Here is a 16,896-nt window from a genome sequence, read left to right as displayed (position 1 = left end):
AAAGAAAAAAGTATAACAAAGATTTATAACAAAGATTACAGACTAATTTTTTAAACATTGTCTGAATGTGACTATTAACAGCATAAGACTTATTTGTTTTTATGTGAATGTTAAACGCAGGCTTATATTGGCTTTTACACAAATTACTACAGAATATTAAGTTACAAATACACATTCTGCTTAGATATCTGGTTATTTGAATTGTCAGATTTGATCTTTGAACCTTTTGTTAATTCTCTCACCTCACTTCTTCTCGCCTTTTATTTCTAAGTGAAATCATTACTAATGCTAGCAAAAATAAGAAGGTCTAAAAAACTCTTCATAAGCTCATAGTCAATCACATTTGATATTCTTCCAAATTGGTTTGCCTTTCTCAAATGTATCTTTATCCACAGAAAAACACCTTTAGAAAGAATTTGTGATATTGACAAACTTGTAATATATGTCTTCAGTGAATTTCTCTTCACACATCTTTTAGCAATGAATATACTCCATTGTTTACACTCAACATCTGAACAAATACTTTTTAAAACTGCTTGAGATACATACAACAATTTTAAAATAATCTCCAGACCTTTCTATTTTTTAAATTTTTTTACTAAATTTTAAAATGAGAATTATTTACAACAGTTCACTGGATCACTGCCCCAGAAAACACAATGATTGCTGTCACGAGGCTGATCGAAGGATCAGAAAGCATCTAATGAAGTCATAAAAACAATCAAAAAAAACCCCTCCACACCACAAAGCCATAAAGCCCTTGGATCTACCTTCTCTATGGAGGGATTAAAGAGAAGTTCTTAAACAACAACAAGCAGGATTAGACAACATCAATTTATTACTCAGCTGAGGACAGGGTTTGGGGTTTTTTTTTATTAACATTAACAAAAATTAGTACTTTTGTCTTTAATCCGGTTGATCAATTAATAATAGAAATTGATTAATCTAGCACAGAACTCAGGAAGGTCTAAAAGACTCAAAAACTAAGAAACAAAGTAGTTCTCACTTCATACTACAGCTGAAAAGCAAAGATGGCGCTGAGTTTAATGACAGTATATGCTTGAGCTAAATAAAACAACTAGAAAACCCACACACAATTAAACAGCCAAACATCCTCCTCTAACATCAACCATCGGATAAGATTTTCTGTGTCTGTAAGACTGCAGAATTTTTTTCCCCCCAAGAAATAACTGTTTATCTTAAAACCAGTACAGCGAAAAAGCAAACAAGCCAAATAATGGTAATTTCAAACTAAGTTCCAACTCTATGTTCCAGTTAAGAGAGAGGAACAGTTTATTTCCCATTCAAGTAAAACATTTCAGAACTGGAAGTGCTGTCACCCAAACACATTTTCAAGAGAGACAGATCCAGTCCTTTAAAACTAACATCTAAATGCCCAAATACTGCAAATATTATTTTATTTTCATTTCTTTTGAGTTTTTTTTGTTGTTGTTCAAAATGAAATGTATTACCAATGAAAAACTGTCTTAATCTTCTACAGAAAGGCACAGATATCCTTATTTCCCCCCCACATATGAGGAACAGAGCAACAGCAAGGTAAAAATTAAGACAAATACCAAGCAAGGGAACTGCCCCTTGAACACAACATAAAAATCTTTAGCTAATATTCTCTTCTCCACAAGGTACAAAATGAAGATTCCCATACTCCACTAAAGAGTGCTAATTTCTCCTCCATTGCTCTGCCTTAACAAACTACTTAAAGAACAAAACACAATACTGATATAAAAAGGTTTGATAGACACTACCTTGAAATGTAGAAAGGTGCGTCTGCGATGTCCATGCCACTCAGCATAAGATGAAAGGCTTCTGAAAAATGCTAAGAGATTTCCATGCTCTTCAGTGCTACAAAAGAAAAATGTATTGTTCAACCCAAACAGTACTCGTCAGACCTACCAACCCTACAGAGTCTAAAATCTGAACTTTGTCCTTAAAGAATTTGTGATTAGTATTGTTCAAACTTGAAGCCAGAAAACACTCAGAAAAAATTATCACAACAGGAAAAAAAAAAGCTGTAGTGTAAATATTGAGAGGAAAAACATGAAGAATTAATTTATAAACCAGTGTTTTCAGCTCCTCAGTCAGGTAAGCAGCAATAAAGTTAGTCTCACACATAAAATGTGATAACTTGACAAAGTAATCACCTGTAAAACCTCAGTTTGGCTTTATGCTTGTTCATCTAATACTCTTGTTTTCTAAATAAATTCCAAGATGTTGCATAGTAAATCTTTAACCTACAAAACTGGTAAGATGTACCAGTTGCATCACTAAGCTTTGAATATTCCCGAGATCTTTGTCCTATTCAGGTAAATCTTTGCATGGCACGTTATCCGCCTCTGCCCACGACGTTCAGCTTTTCAAGACTAACCTTGAGACTGAAGTAAGCAAAGGCTCTTCATCAGATCACACATGGCATCTAAACCAAAACTTTTGATATACAGTTAAATCTTTATTTACCTGCTATTAAGGAACATGGTGATACTCTCAAAAATTAGGGAGTGGTGCAGGAAGGGGGAGAGAGATGCAGATAAATCTCTAACTGACAAGTGGAGTGCAGAGATCTTAGTGCCAAGCCCATTGTAAGCAGAAATTAATAAGCCTGGGTGGAGTTGAGCTGATTCTTACAGAACACTCCTCCATATTTCTGCAGTTTTGGGGTCCCTCATGATTTAGCAATTCAGCTACATCTGGATATATTACGACTTCATTCATTCACACAATCCTACACTTGCACTAATAAATTATCTTTGTACCTGATGTCCTGCAAAGAACAGTGCAGAGGCACCTTTGCTGGACTTGCCCTTCGCCAGGATGGATCTAGCAGAGCTTACAGCCTGTGTCATGAGATTAAAACTGGTGCTATTCTGGCAAGGAAACCATTCGATTGCAATGCTACTGCAAATACGAGTTTTTCACCCATAGTGCCTCTAAAAACTGAAAAGTCAGCAAATGGTACTTTCTGGCACTTCTGAGGATTTTTCAGCATAAGAGAAATAAAGAACAGTTCCTATAGTTTTGGCTTTGCCAGTTTCAGAGTATTTGAACAACATCGAGTGAAAATGTTTATGTTCCATCCTTATTATAATGGGATTTTTCCACTTCCACTGACAATAGTTAACAAACAATACACACCGCCAGCTGAACCTGAGAGATTACAATTCCAGGACTTTGGTGCTAAAGTTAAAAACAGAAGCAACACATAGAAGAAATATAAACAGATTTTTGCACTTAGAACATAAGGAAGCTTATTTCCTACATGTGCTTGTTTCACACACACACAAGTTAAATCATTTAAACTTCAATATAATTTCAAAATTAAGTATCCTCAATATCTGAATAATCAAACAGAAGCTCCCACTACCAAAGAAACAACAAACATTTAGAAAAATAGTTATGAAATTACTGCTGAAGTCATTTCCAAAGAAGTTCCAAACACTGCATAAAGCACAGAATCAAGCAAAGCTACCTGGCTGCCTAATTATCCATTCCTGCAGATGGTGAAAAATACACGCAGTTTTGAAAATAAAAGCTGCTCTTGATATGCAAAGATGACTACTCTTATTGAATACGATAGCAAAATATCAAACTGACACTGAAGAATAACACATCACAATAACTTGGACTGAGAGATATCACTAATTTTTCAGCAGTCTACAAGGTAGTAATGATTTTCCATGTAAAAGAAGTTGCAATGCATCAAACACTGGGGCTTGTACATTCCCTCATGTCACAAAATCTAGTTTAGAAAAGAAATTTGCTAGCAAAAAAACGTGATGTGCTTTTCTTTACTTCAGTAACTGTCACTAAATTACTTTCTTTCATTTTACGTTTACTATTTTGTCCTCTCAGCAAAACTGTGTTAGTCTGTATGTCAACTATGACGTATAGAAGCACTGTATTTTTAGTAGAAGTCCAATATTATATTCCCTCTGAGACAGCCCAGGAAGGGGCACAACAAGGTAAGAAAGTAAACCAAGGGACTGGAAATCAGTAACATGCAAAAACCTGTCTTAGAACAATTAGGGTTAGAATCATTTGAATTAAGAGATCAATTGACTTAAGACAGGTGCCATGACAGAAGAGGAGAGTTTGTAGAAATCCAGGAACTGAACAGACCTTACCCTCTTTGTTCTTATCACCACAGTGACGGCAACCATTAAAACATATATATATAGATGCGCTATATATATATATATATTAAAAATAAGCTGGCAATATATATATTTAGTTATATATAACTTTTCAGCTCTAATCAAAAGAGGAAATAGTCTATCCACTGTCATGAGGGATAACTGTATTAAAGACAGATTAGCGAAAATAGGTGGGGAACTGGTTTGCAGGGGGCAGCAAAGAGTTTGTTTTGGAGGAGCTTCTTTTTAAGAAAAAAACAACAGAAAAAAAATTTCTTCAAATTTCTAGTAATGTAATAATTAGGACAGAGAAAGAAAAGGAGACAACATAAGATGACAGAAACTGACAACCAATCAACTACTCCTGTCAGGGGGAGGGAGGAAAAACACTCATAAAGAGTGTACAATTTTTACTCAAGAAATGTTGCAAGAATGCAAAATTCAACAAAAGCTAAGTGTCAGAATACCTGAAGCAACATGATTCTTTAATCACAAGGGTGAATGGCTTCACATCATCCTTGGTACGAAGCCACAGTCAAATGAAACAGACTATAAGCCATTAGCAAAACGTACCTGGCAAGCGCTGCTTGGAAAATACAAGTATTTCAATTACTAATACAGGATTTTACAAGTTTACAAAACCTGACTGAGAAGATACCTGACTTACATTGGGAATATTTTAGAAACATACAGAGGATCTAAATTCTATGTGTAAATTTGATTTCTGTATCCTTTCTGTTTGAGATTAGCTATTCTTTCGAAATTTTCAGAACAGCTGAGGCTGTTAGCAGAATGGTTCAACAGCGTATTACCAAGTCACTTCAGCCACTCGAACAGCCCTGCCTCAGGCCCAGCCGTATTTAACATACAGGAACAGCAACCCTTAATATGCTACATAAACATGAACTGGAAAAATACCATGAAGTTCATTCAGATATTGAAAATGTAAAAGAAAAGCCAAACAAGTTTTATCCTAGCCTGGAAAGAACAGCATCATTAAAGGAAGTTACCACGGTAGTCACAGCTGCCAACAAAATCAGGCCAAGATGAAAAAATGCTAGCAGCACAGCACAGGCAAATCGAGTCCCTGGAAGGATGTAGACACATTCTGATTTACAATAGCTGACTAGCTCCGTGTTCTGGACAGATTTTTTTAACCACAAGTTTTAACTATACATATAAAAATCTACACATACTATAGCAAAAATGGAGACTTAGTAATGACTGCCCATATCTCGCTGTCTAGTGAACATGATTCTACACATACTGCAACATTCTTTTAAAATCTACATACATGGAAGAGGGCAACACAAAACTTTGTTTCAAAACTACATACTTAAAATTCTTTTTAAACAACTTTGCAATTTTGAAGAATATCCACTTTTATGCAATTTAAAAGACTAGCACAAACCTTGTGACCATGTTTTAGCATTACAGTTTTAGTTTATTTTTATTTATTTTTTCCTCTCAGATTCATCTTGAGACAATACAGCAGATGAAAATTTTCACGGCTAGATCACCAAGCAGAGAGAAGTAGTTTTGACTAACAAGTTCAATGAACCAGTTTCAGATGTAAAAGTTAATCTACCAATTACATCTGAGTATACACTTCTCATACAGATATAGTGTTGGCTAAATTTAAGATAAAAAACTGGATTCAGTGTTTAGAAAGGAAGAAAATCTGCACTGGAATGAACAGACACATGTAATATACATGCTCTTATGTACTGGCAAGGGAGAAAGAGACTGCATAAGAGCATGATTTCAGTTAACTATCTCATAGCATTTAAACTACCCATAAACAATAATTTCTAATTAGCCAAAATTAGCCTAATTCCTAATGCTAAGCCAACTACAACAAATGCTAAAATAGCAATAAAACCCAGCATAAAATAACAAGGTACTAGGAGAGTGCACATTAAAATTTAAGCCTTTTTTTTTTTTTTTTTCCAAAGAATTCAGCATTACAAAATGTGATCGGATTTAAAAAGAAAAAAACAAAGAACACACTAGGAGCAGAAAACACCCATCTCCAAAGCCAACATCCATGTAACAGAGAAGTCATCCAAAACCAGCAAAAAGTATATTCAGGCAGAGAGTAAGAACATATCAGGTTAAAATCACATGCCCTTCATCCAAACACCCTTTCATTTTTACAAAATAACATCAACAAAGCACAAAAGTTTATAAGAAACTTTACCATTGTAAAAGTATTTAAGGCTCCTTTAGTTATTTCAAGACAGGAAATCTACTTTAACTCCCTGCAGTATGCAAGACTTCTTGTATCATCATATGAAAACAAAGACACTTAGAGCTGTGGGAAGAATTCATGCTTCCCCTCACTTCCGAAACTCAGTGTTTAATATAATGCAGACATTTCAGAAATCCTTCACTCTCACTTAAAAATTCTAATTAGTTAGAAAAAAGTAGGAGCAGTTTTCAATCTGTCTAAAAAAATCCTATTTGATTAAGTAATCTATGCAATAGTTAACTAACCCAACAATTAAGGGGCTATCAAGCAAAAAAAAAAAAAAAAAAAAAGAAAAAGAAAAGAAAAGATGGGGAACAAGATTTTTCATCAATATTCTCGTCCTCAACACCAATTAGGTATAACATAAGTGATAACTGGTGCAAAGGGGACTTAAGTAAAATCCAAAAAACAGAAGACTAAATATTGTGATTCCATTTACATACATATTTTATTGACACATATTTCAGGAACAGTACACATCTTTTTTAAAAAAAAGGTATTATATATTGGAGCTGCACTTGATGAAGATAAACTGCTAGATTTTGCTTCTTTTAAAAACATGTTGCTCAAGTGTTCTAGCATTCCTCTGTTTTCTTCCAAAGCAGGATGGGCTTGGGAATTACAACTGAAAGCCAAGTTTTTAACTCTGGTGCTATTAAAGACCCTTTTCTGTCATGCGTTATGAAAAATGAAGACAAAAAATTAAGAGAGTTGAGGAGAAAAAAATCCAGGCCAGTAGAGAAAACAGAACAGAGCTAGACAATGGATTTGGCAAGACTGGGCCAAGGAGGCAAAAGAAGGAAACAAACTGGTAGGGTGGCTGAGATGAATGAACAATACAGAGGAAAACCAGATTTAGTTCATCAAGAATGGTGGGAAAAAGAGGGAAGAGTTAGGAATCAAGATTCTAAGAGCAGTTGGTGGACTGAAGAATAAAGGGCTAGTTGGGAAAAGCCAGAAACTGGGCATGAAAAGAAGAGATTAGGACTTAGAATAAGAAATAATAACTATCTTAACAAGAGGATTGAGAAAACAAGCCATAAAGGGAGATCACAATCAAATTAACAGTGGGTTGCTATCAAAACAGGTATTGTCAACATCCACCCCACTCTGCCCACATAGTCACTGCCTTAGATCAGCAACTAACACTGTGACATGGCAGGACAAGTCAAACAGAAAAAAATGAAATCTGAAGGGTTGGGGGGAGGCACAGTTGGGTTCCTCCCCCTCAAAATTACTTTTTCAACCAAATGACACTGTTGATCCTATTTGCCATGTGGCTCCAAGAGAACACACACTGTCACAAGGAACCTTATGTTCACTTATGAACACTGTCAAAATGTGGAAAAGGAGCAGGGTAGTGAAGACACGGGGACAAGAGAGCACAGTGCTCGAGCCAGGATGAAATAAAGTCTGCCACTACTTCAACACATTCCTTTCCAGTATGACTATTAAGTTCCAAGACACTTCTGCTGTCAGAATGTACTCATGAAAAAAACAGAGTAATTTCCTCTTCTAAATCCTGCTTCTTGAGAGCAGTCAACTGCTATTCTCAGTTATACCACTAGCTTTAGTAAACTGGTATGGAAATTCCAAAGCCTCCAAATGAAAAATTCAGCTCTCAGAACAGACTAATGAAGCCTGAGGTAATTCAATAGACCTTTCTTTTCACTCATCCATTTGCCTTCCCTCTCCCTCCCTAAGTCTAAAAAAAACAAAATAAATGACTTACAAAACAGGATTAAGTCAGCTCCCCAATAATAATAACTGATTTGTTCTCAGAATAGTTTGCCTGCACATTTCACGGTGAAATACTGCAGACAGATAATGTGACCATTATTCATCCTGTGTACCACGAGAAGACATCCTCCAGATAATAATCATAAAGTAGCATTCAGTCATATGCTTAAGTTTTAGTACATATGTTTTCTTAAGCCATTGCACAAATAAACTATTACAGGTTTTTAAACTATATTCTATTGTTTTTTAAAATATCAGTGAAAGAAATCCTGAGGCAAAGAAGAGAAATGGAATGGTGAGGAGAGAATCAGAAAGAGGTGAGTACTGGAGAGGGGTTCTGGATGTACACTTTAGCCACTACCCACCCACACATACACATCTGAGTAACAGTGAGCGTGTTGATGACATAAATTAAAATGCAATTGCTGAAATTACCTTGTTATATCTTTCTCTGAGCTAAACCATTTCAAACAGCTAAAACATATTATAACCCAAAACCTGTTTCTGTTTAACATTAATTTGTAATGGTCCTTTCAGGCTTTAAAAATTGTGTGTGTTTCATCTCCTCTCCAGAAGGATACAGAGAAGGGATCAGAAGTGTTTAGGTTGGGCTAACAGTACATCACCAAACAAAGAAACTGTCTGACAGCAATGACATGAAAACTCAGTATTGCTTTTAGTATCAGATATCCCATACAACAACTTTCCTTAAAATTAACTCCACCTTACCTTGACACAAACTTGCTCACATCTGAACTCTCTCCAGATTCCATGATAATGCTGAGATCCGTAATCACAGCAGACACATTCTCTTTGTTCTAGATTGGAGAAGTAACAACACAATGTTTTAGAAATTTCTGTAGCGAGGAGAAAAATGTACCTATTTGCATATAAAAATAGACAAAAATATATGCCAATGCTGCTAGGTACTATAATCCTTAAAATAGCATTTTTTTTAAACTACAGCTTATATGTGTGGATATTTTCCTTCATTTCAACAGTATCAGAATTATCCATACAACAAGGCTTTTGGAATAACACCTGAACTAGTCAACACAGAGAATATATATCTATAAAGGCAGATTTATAAATGAGGTTCATCTACTTCCTTTCATGTCATTTCCACTTCAAGATTCTTCTCATCTTCCAACACAACCCGTAGCTGCCACACATACCAGAAAACTCAAATACAAGCTTACACCTGAAAACCATAACAATGCCACCTTAAGTTAGAAAAAAAAATCCTGTTAGTTTTCCATTTTTTTAATATATTTTGCAGCCTATAGTTTTGTCTCAAATTCTTGTCCTTTTTCACAATACCAACTGTTACTCAAGGATACGTGTATTACAATAAAAATGTTTCCAAATTAAAATGTCTCATTTTTTTATAGGTTGTTAGAGAAGAAGTTCATACAGTAGAAATAAAGCCACAGAATAATTTAATTATTTTTTCTACACATTCTTGAAGATACCAGAGTAGTGGGTTAGATTAATAGTGAATGAAAAAGGTCAAAATCATGCCTTGAAGACACTTCATTTTATACTGGAGACTTTGTACTGTGTTTTTCTCATACCCAGTCACTACAAGCAAACGGGAATAGCCACACAGAGGAAACTAAACAGATGAGCTGGAGTCAAATGCAGATGTATCACAGCAATCTCTAGTAGAGGTTGGACAGAAGTACTGCCAACACTGCCAACAGTAAAGATAGAAAAAGCAAACCCAGACACTACAAAGTTTAATGGATTGAGTAAGTACCATCAGGAAAAACTGCTTTAAATTAAAAGCAAAGGGTTCAACACATGCATGGAGTTGTAGAGAAGCTGCTAGTAGACACAAGCTAGCATGCTACCTTCTAAAGAAACTGGTTTTCCAATAGCGGGTTACTAACATACGCTAAGATGCCATCTTGGGGCCAAATAAAGATTTAAAAGGAAAACTCTTGAGAAGAAAGCAGCTCTCATTGGAATAATTGCTTTCTCGAGAGGTTTAGACTTGTCTGGGCAGGTTTTCAAGCTAATTGTACATGTCCTCTCCTAATGCCTAAGGACAGTAAGAAAGGAAAATAAATACATCATTTTGTATTAACCTGTTTTCTTCATCCACATTTTGACCTTTGTTAGCAACCACCCGTGCGCAGTGGTGAACAGACAGGAGCTTCTTTGCTCGCTCCCTAAGGCAGCAAAACACCAGCCAGCTTGGGAATATAAACTACACACTAATCTGATGCTGCGCCAAAACTAAAGACCCAGGGAAGATACAGACCATGTCAGGCAGTGAATGACCAGTACTACAGTAATACAGACACAATCTCAACCATTCCAAGCTACTCAGAGCAAGCTCAGATCTGCCTACCCTTCTCTGTACAACTGTATCCTGGAATACAGCTTTTAACATGAACGACATCTAACATTTCGTATGAGATCAAATTAGAGATAATCACAAGAAGAATTTGTTACTGTGTATTAACAGGTTTGATTTAAGGTATGAGGGAGCTGTTAATTGTATTCTAACTTAACTACTAAAATAAAAAGGTAGAGTTAATGGTGTGAAAAAAGTTATCCTTTATCTTCTCTGCATACCAATGTATTTGTTACCTCCTAAGTATTTCCCAAAAACAGCTGTCATCTTTTATGTCCCAAGAGAAGTGAAACTAGTTGTAACTTTACACTGTCTTGCCCATGCTGATCTCAGTACAGGTTATTTTGACTACAACCATTAACACTATATCTTAGAACATGGGCTTCTCCATTTTCACTCGCAAGAAGCCAGAAGCATAAAAAAGTTAAAGCGAAGTTTCCAGGTCTTAGTCTGGCCTGAAGTCACAACTTCCCTGAGAAGTGCAGAGGCAGATCCCTGCATCCACAGAGGACCTACTGACTTCACCCGCAGGATGACCTGCACAGTATACAAAGTCTGTGGCAAGATCAAGATGACATGCCACCACTCCTACACTACACCACAGAGATAGCCAACCAGAACGAGGCAAAATGTCCGAATGGAATTGTTAACAATCTAGTCATGACATGCTTTTTCATTAGAAACAAAGGTAAGAGAGCAATTTTTTAATCATATAAATTACAAGACTGTCTATCTTAAAAGTATAATCCTTGAACCTGAATTTTGAACTGAACTCTCAAAATCCATTGGATTTAAACAGGTCTACCAAAATAAAAACACAGAACTGCACGCAATGGTTGTATTTTACAACTCTAACCAAACTGTTACAACCTGATTTCTACAACCGCTAAAACATTTAACTTTTACATTTAAGCTAAAACATTAACAATTAAATAAATACAAAACTTATAATACCATTCAAGTTTATATACTGAACATACACAAAAACCAAGTAAAGGAATAGAAATTGGTCTGTGTTTGAAACAGTAAGTGTACTTCTTGGCTTGGTTATGTAACACAAGAAATAAAACCCAAAACTTGTATATTATGGCACAATTAAAAACTGTATTCTTCATTGGTATCTGCTTAACTAACTTACCATTTCCCACAACAGATCACAACTCACCATACAAACGTATCAAATATTGGCAATTCAAAGTTTATTCACTTAAAGTAAATTGATACATCACTTGCACTGCATATTAAATTGTAAGTTACAGGTACCAGGTACTTTGATTTAAAAAAATAATAATAATTCATGCAGAAATTATCTCAAAATTATATTTTTTCAACTGAAGTGGTTTGTTGTTTGGGTTTTTTTTAAATATATACACTTGGTATTCTATACATCACTTTTAGAGTCGAAGGACTCAAAGTTTTAGGCATTCCGCAGATAAGTGCTGCCATCTCGTGGTGCAGCAGATTTAACCATCACCAATGCGGCTTTACATTTAATATCCACTCACTCATCTGGGCTCCATCGATACTAAAAGATGCCATCATTGTGCAGCAGCACACAGATGAGAAATAAACATTAATCTAACCAAGTCGCATGACTGATGCGGGCTATTTCCACGCTCAAAGCTAAATGCAGTTTTGCACAAGAAAATGGTAAAAGGATTATCGCTAGGGCCACAAGTTTCATGTCATGCGTGGACTTCAGAGGTTGCAAAACAATCTCACTCAGCTGAACTCCTGCAGTCTACATGTGACTATCTAAGTACTCATTTTCTAAATTCATAATATGGCTTTTCTTAAGATCAGGAAGGACATCTTCATACAGCAAGGCAGTTTTCAATACAAGCAGGTCCAACCACATCCAATTTAAAAAATACCTTTTAAAGCTGAGCTGAAGATCAAGTTTTCTTGAGAAGGAAATTTCCTGATGTCAAAAATATCATTACAAATCAGGTTACGTTATTACATATTAGGGTAGGAGTTATTTTCCACTGTTTATTATTTTAGATTCTTATGAAAGAGCTTCCTTGCAAAAAGTCTGTAATCATTAGTGTAACTCCTGTGCAGTTCCATGATGTAATAGCAACTCACACTAGCCAAGCAAACAGAAATATCACCAAAGTAAAGAAAAATAATTGTTCAAGTTTGCAGTGTTTTAGCTTTTCTTCAGTTCCCTCAAGAGAGGTGAGGTTTGGAATTTTCCAGTCTCCAGAATAAGACATCTCACTATAGGAAAACATGATAAGGATTTCATGACTGAATGTTGAACCTGACCTTCAGAATTATTTTGCTTGGATGCACATAGAATTCAAAAGTTGGGTCCAGCTGCTATAGAGTGAAAACAACCCACTGAGGCTTAGACTAAGGAGAGCCAGGCAACCAAAATGACAAAATATCTATTGAAGGTTTCAGCTGGAAAAGGAAGTATTGACATTTGGCCTTTTGAACTTTTGTTTGTTTGCTTGGTGGTGGTGTTTTTTGGTTTGGTTTAGGGTTTTTTTTAAATATACATTGATCCTTACCTGCCTTTCAAGGAGCTGGAATTCCAATTGAAAAGACAGGGAGTGGCAATTCCCTGATAATCTGTGCTTCTGCACTGCTCTGTTTCTAGCTGTTATAAAATAAATTTAACAAAATACTCGATTATAATTCTATTCAACAATTATTGCATTTCTTCCATTAGTCATATTTAAAGTACCAACTGATACCATCTATCATATAAATAATGAAGTAAAGTTAAACATGTTAAGAAAAAAACCAACTATGTTAGTCTTTTACTTTCCAATTATGCAAAATACTATATTTACTCAGAAACTATTTTGCCAATAAAGAAAATTCTCTTGTACTTCAAAGTAATTGTTTTTCTGCTAACATTGAAAGTAGAATTAAAAACATGCAGTTGCAAATGCAATGAACTGAAACAGTATGCCCAGCATAGCACCAGTAAAGGGCACAAAAATGCTTACTTTTTTCCAGTGTTTTCTTGGAATGACTTGTGAACTGAATACCAGTAAATTTCATTAAAAATGAGAGATCTGTGTCTAGACTTTCAAGCTGAGCTTTCAGGTCTGATGGAGATTCACATCCTCTAGATCCTCCCTGAGATTCTCTTTGGAATGATTTTCTAGAATTCAAAAAGAAGAAAAAAAACAAAACAAAACAAAACAAAAAGGGCAAAAGACCCAGCCATAAGAACATGTTTTGTCTCATCAGCACAGTAACACCATTAAATAAAAAGATATTTGTAATGCAATCTGACAATTTTCAGACCAAGATCAGTTTTCAATCAGTCAGATTTCAGTTGGATCATATTACTAGGAAGAGTAAACTATTCTAACTTACATAAATACACTATGTACACTGCCAGGCAGACACAGCCTTTATTGTAAGTCTTGAAATGTAAGTATCCACTTCAAGAAACGTACAACAAAAATGAGCTGTGATGCCTTTACTCATCTAAATGACTTATTTAATCTATGGAGTGTACATTTACTACAGAATATCACTTGAAGAATGGAAATAAAAAGCACTAACATGGCATTTCTTTAGTATATAACTAGTCACACCTGTGTGACTGTCCTCTTTTTTTTTTTTTCCTATTTTTAAGTAAATCTGCACTGAGCTGTTTCACAGACCATAATGGCAAACACAGCTTTTGCAGTCAACAACTTTGCAGGGCCCATGCAGTAACGTACCTACTATCATGCTCTGACCACCATGACTGCCTTTAAAAAAAAAGCAAACAAACCAAACAAAATTTAAAAAAATCAACTACCAACAGGAGGTGGTAAAAAGACATCATCTATTTATTATTTGTAATCTTTTACCATATATAGCCCATATCCTAAACAGCATCAAAACTGTAAAAATAAAAGAAGGGAAGTCTTAGGAGAGAGGCAAAAGAAATATTATTAATCCAATATTGGGAAAAAGACATACATTGACATTTGTATCTCCTCATCAGAAAAAAAGGTGGATTCCTGTTGCCTATCTTCATACTTTTCAGACAATAGTTTAATTTCTTCTTCCAGTGACTGGATTTCATCTTCATAACCTTGGCAAATGCTGTTGTCCATTTCTCAGAATCAATGTTACTAGATAAAACAAAATAAGCATATTTCTCAGGCTAAGTTAAAAAAAAAAATTTTTTTCAAAATAAATTATTTTTATCCAAGGAATTAATTTAAGAAATTCAAATATAACATCAGGCAATTGTTTCTCCTACCCCTCTACTTAAAATGAGACAGTTCTATTATCTTTTATGAACTTTAAAAAATGAAGAATTGGTACATACAAGATTTAAATAACCCAGGCAGCTTTCACAAGTATAATAATTTATACCTCCATAAACAATTCCAGACTGTTAAACACACCCATTTGCTATGGAAGATTAAATTAACATATAAATCTTGCTTGCAATTAAATTTGACAGGAATTCTGTCACCAACTTGAAAACAGAATTAGGCTTGCAACAAAACTCTGCTTTTAATACTACAGTACCCGGTCATCAATGTAACTCAAGCCCACCTAGAAAGACACTGATCTGCAAATAGACACAAGAGCAGAAAAGCTGCCTTTTCCATAATTCTGAATGTAACAAATCTTCCTAAGAAGCATGGTAACTCACTCTTCTAAAAGCATAATGAACAGGAAAGATTCTGCTTCCAGTGAATACAGGAAGCTACCAGATACCAGCAAGAATGTAGCAAAGGACAAACATTTGACTTTACATAAAAGAAAAAGAACAAGAAAAAAAAAAAAGAGTTTTATCTAAAATAGCTAGTGATTTTGAAAACAACGTAGTTTTGTTGCATTAGTTAAATCCCTGAGTCCAAGTGTAATTATTAAACCAACTTTAAGACAGAAATCACTGCATAGCCTCCAAATACACAAGTTCAAATCAGGAAGCTAAGGTAGTCAAAGGCATTCTTTAAGAATCTTTTTAACTAATTATTTCATCCAGGAGCATATCCAGCTGTTTGACATTTGCTGTAATAGCACAAGCAGCTGTTTTGCAGATAAAAAATCCTAATCAGATACTTAAACTGAACCCAGCTTTGACCAATTCACCTGATTAAATGAAGCACAGCTGTTCCTACTAACACCATGGCACAAGCTGCTTTTCAAGTAAATAGCAGTAAAGAGACACAAAGAAACAACCATGTTTCATAAATAATTCACAATAAATAAATATAAATTTTAAGGAAAAAAAAACCAACAAAACAACCCACAACCCTGACATTCAGCCCAGGCATGACACATTCAAAGGGCTGCGGAGAACATTGTGCAGCTCAATACCGATGTATTAATACTTTCAACCAGGAAAAAACATAAATTAGTTTTATGTGTGTTTTTAAACAACCTCTACTGTATTTGCAAGATCCACACTAACACAGCTGAAGGAACAGGGATGAGGGGGAAATAGAATTTTGTTGGTTTATTTCATAAGAAACAGCATCTGGATAACACATATAAGAAAACAACACTTAAAACACGTTTTGCATTAAAAACTTGAGTGAATAAAGAAAGTATACACAATTAAAGAATCGCTGAGATTGTGCCTAGTCCTGACTTACTCTGAATCATTAAAGCAATTTAATGCCCTGTATGGCAACAAACCAGATCAGTAGCGACAGGAAAGAGAAGTTTTCCAACTTTTAATACATCAAATTATGGGGTTTGTTCTTCGGGGTTTTTGTTTGGTTTTTTTGTTATGTTTTTAACGGGATATATTGAAGAAAATTTTGGTCATAATAAAGAGTATGTGGGGAAAAAGAAAAACACGACAACAGCCAGAACTCAGCCCCAGGTCGATGGCCGACTCCTCGTCTCACAGCTGGCTGTTAGAACACACGTCCTGCTTACAGCTATGTCAACTCAAAGGATTTCACTAAACTACACAACACCAGTTATGACTTCAAAGAGCATTATCTCCAGAAAAAAATACCCGGACCCATTTTTAATTAAATAAAACATGACTTTAACGACAATCAATCATTTCTCCTCACAGTAAACACACACACACATCAATCTGTGCATTCACCGTCAATAGCTCACATTTCTACGTACCTGCCGGCACACACCCCTGAGCATTTACTTTTCTGCTGCCACAAGAAGAGCCGGGAAGAGCATTCCCGAGTTCGGGAGAAAGGAGCTGAGCCGGTTCTGCGCTTCGTCGCTTCGCTTCTCGCCTTCAAGCCTCACAGGTGACGGCTGGAAACACGGCTCAGGGGAGCCGGCGCTGTCCCAGTCCGCCCCAAGGCACGGGACGAGACTCCCCGGCGGCACACCGTCCGCCCCCGGTGCGGGAGCCCGGAGCGGAGCGCAGCCCCGCAGCCTCACAGCCCCCTGAGGGGGGAAGTTCCCGCCCGACAGCGGCTGCGGCGCGTGAGGCAGCC

The 16,896-nt window shown here is 35.8% G+C and overlaps 1 protein-coding gene across 1 annotated transcript in view; it reads right to left on the bottom strand.

Annotated features, from left to right (window-relative positions):
- Positions 1-14,574, bottom strand: part of CENPP (centromere protein P) — a 16,445-nt gene extending 1,871 nt beyond the window's left edge. Inside the window, exons 1-5 of the mRNA XM_010172701.1 lie at positions 14,438-14,574; positions 13,465-13,622; positions 13,021-13,109; positions 8,869-8,957; positions 1,767-1,863 (exon numbers count right to left, since the gene is read on the bottom strand). Coding sequence (XP_010171003.1) covers positions 1,767-1,863; positions 8,869-8,957; positions 13,021-13,109; positions 13,465-13,622; positions 14,438-14,574 — 570 coding nt within the window. The remainder of the gene's footprint in view (positions 1-1,766; positions 1,864-8,868; positions 8,958-13,020; positions 13,110-13,464; positions 13,623-14,437) is intronic.
- Between the last annotated feature and the right edge of the window lie 2,322 nt (positions 14,575-16,896).

Source organism: Antrostomus carolinensis, unplaced genomic scaffold (genome assembly GCF_000700745.2).
Source record: "Antrostomus carolinensis isolate BGI_N321 unplaced genomic scaffold, ASM70074v2 scaffold21537, whole genome shotgun sequence".
Classification (NCBI taxonomy): Eukaryota; Metazoa; Chordata; class Aves; order Caprimulgiformes; family Caprimulgidae; genus Antrostomus; species Antrostomus carolinensis.
The sequence above is the reverse complement of the archived record's forward strand: the minus strand, read 5'-3'. Positions and strand labels throughout refer to the sequence as shown.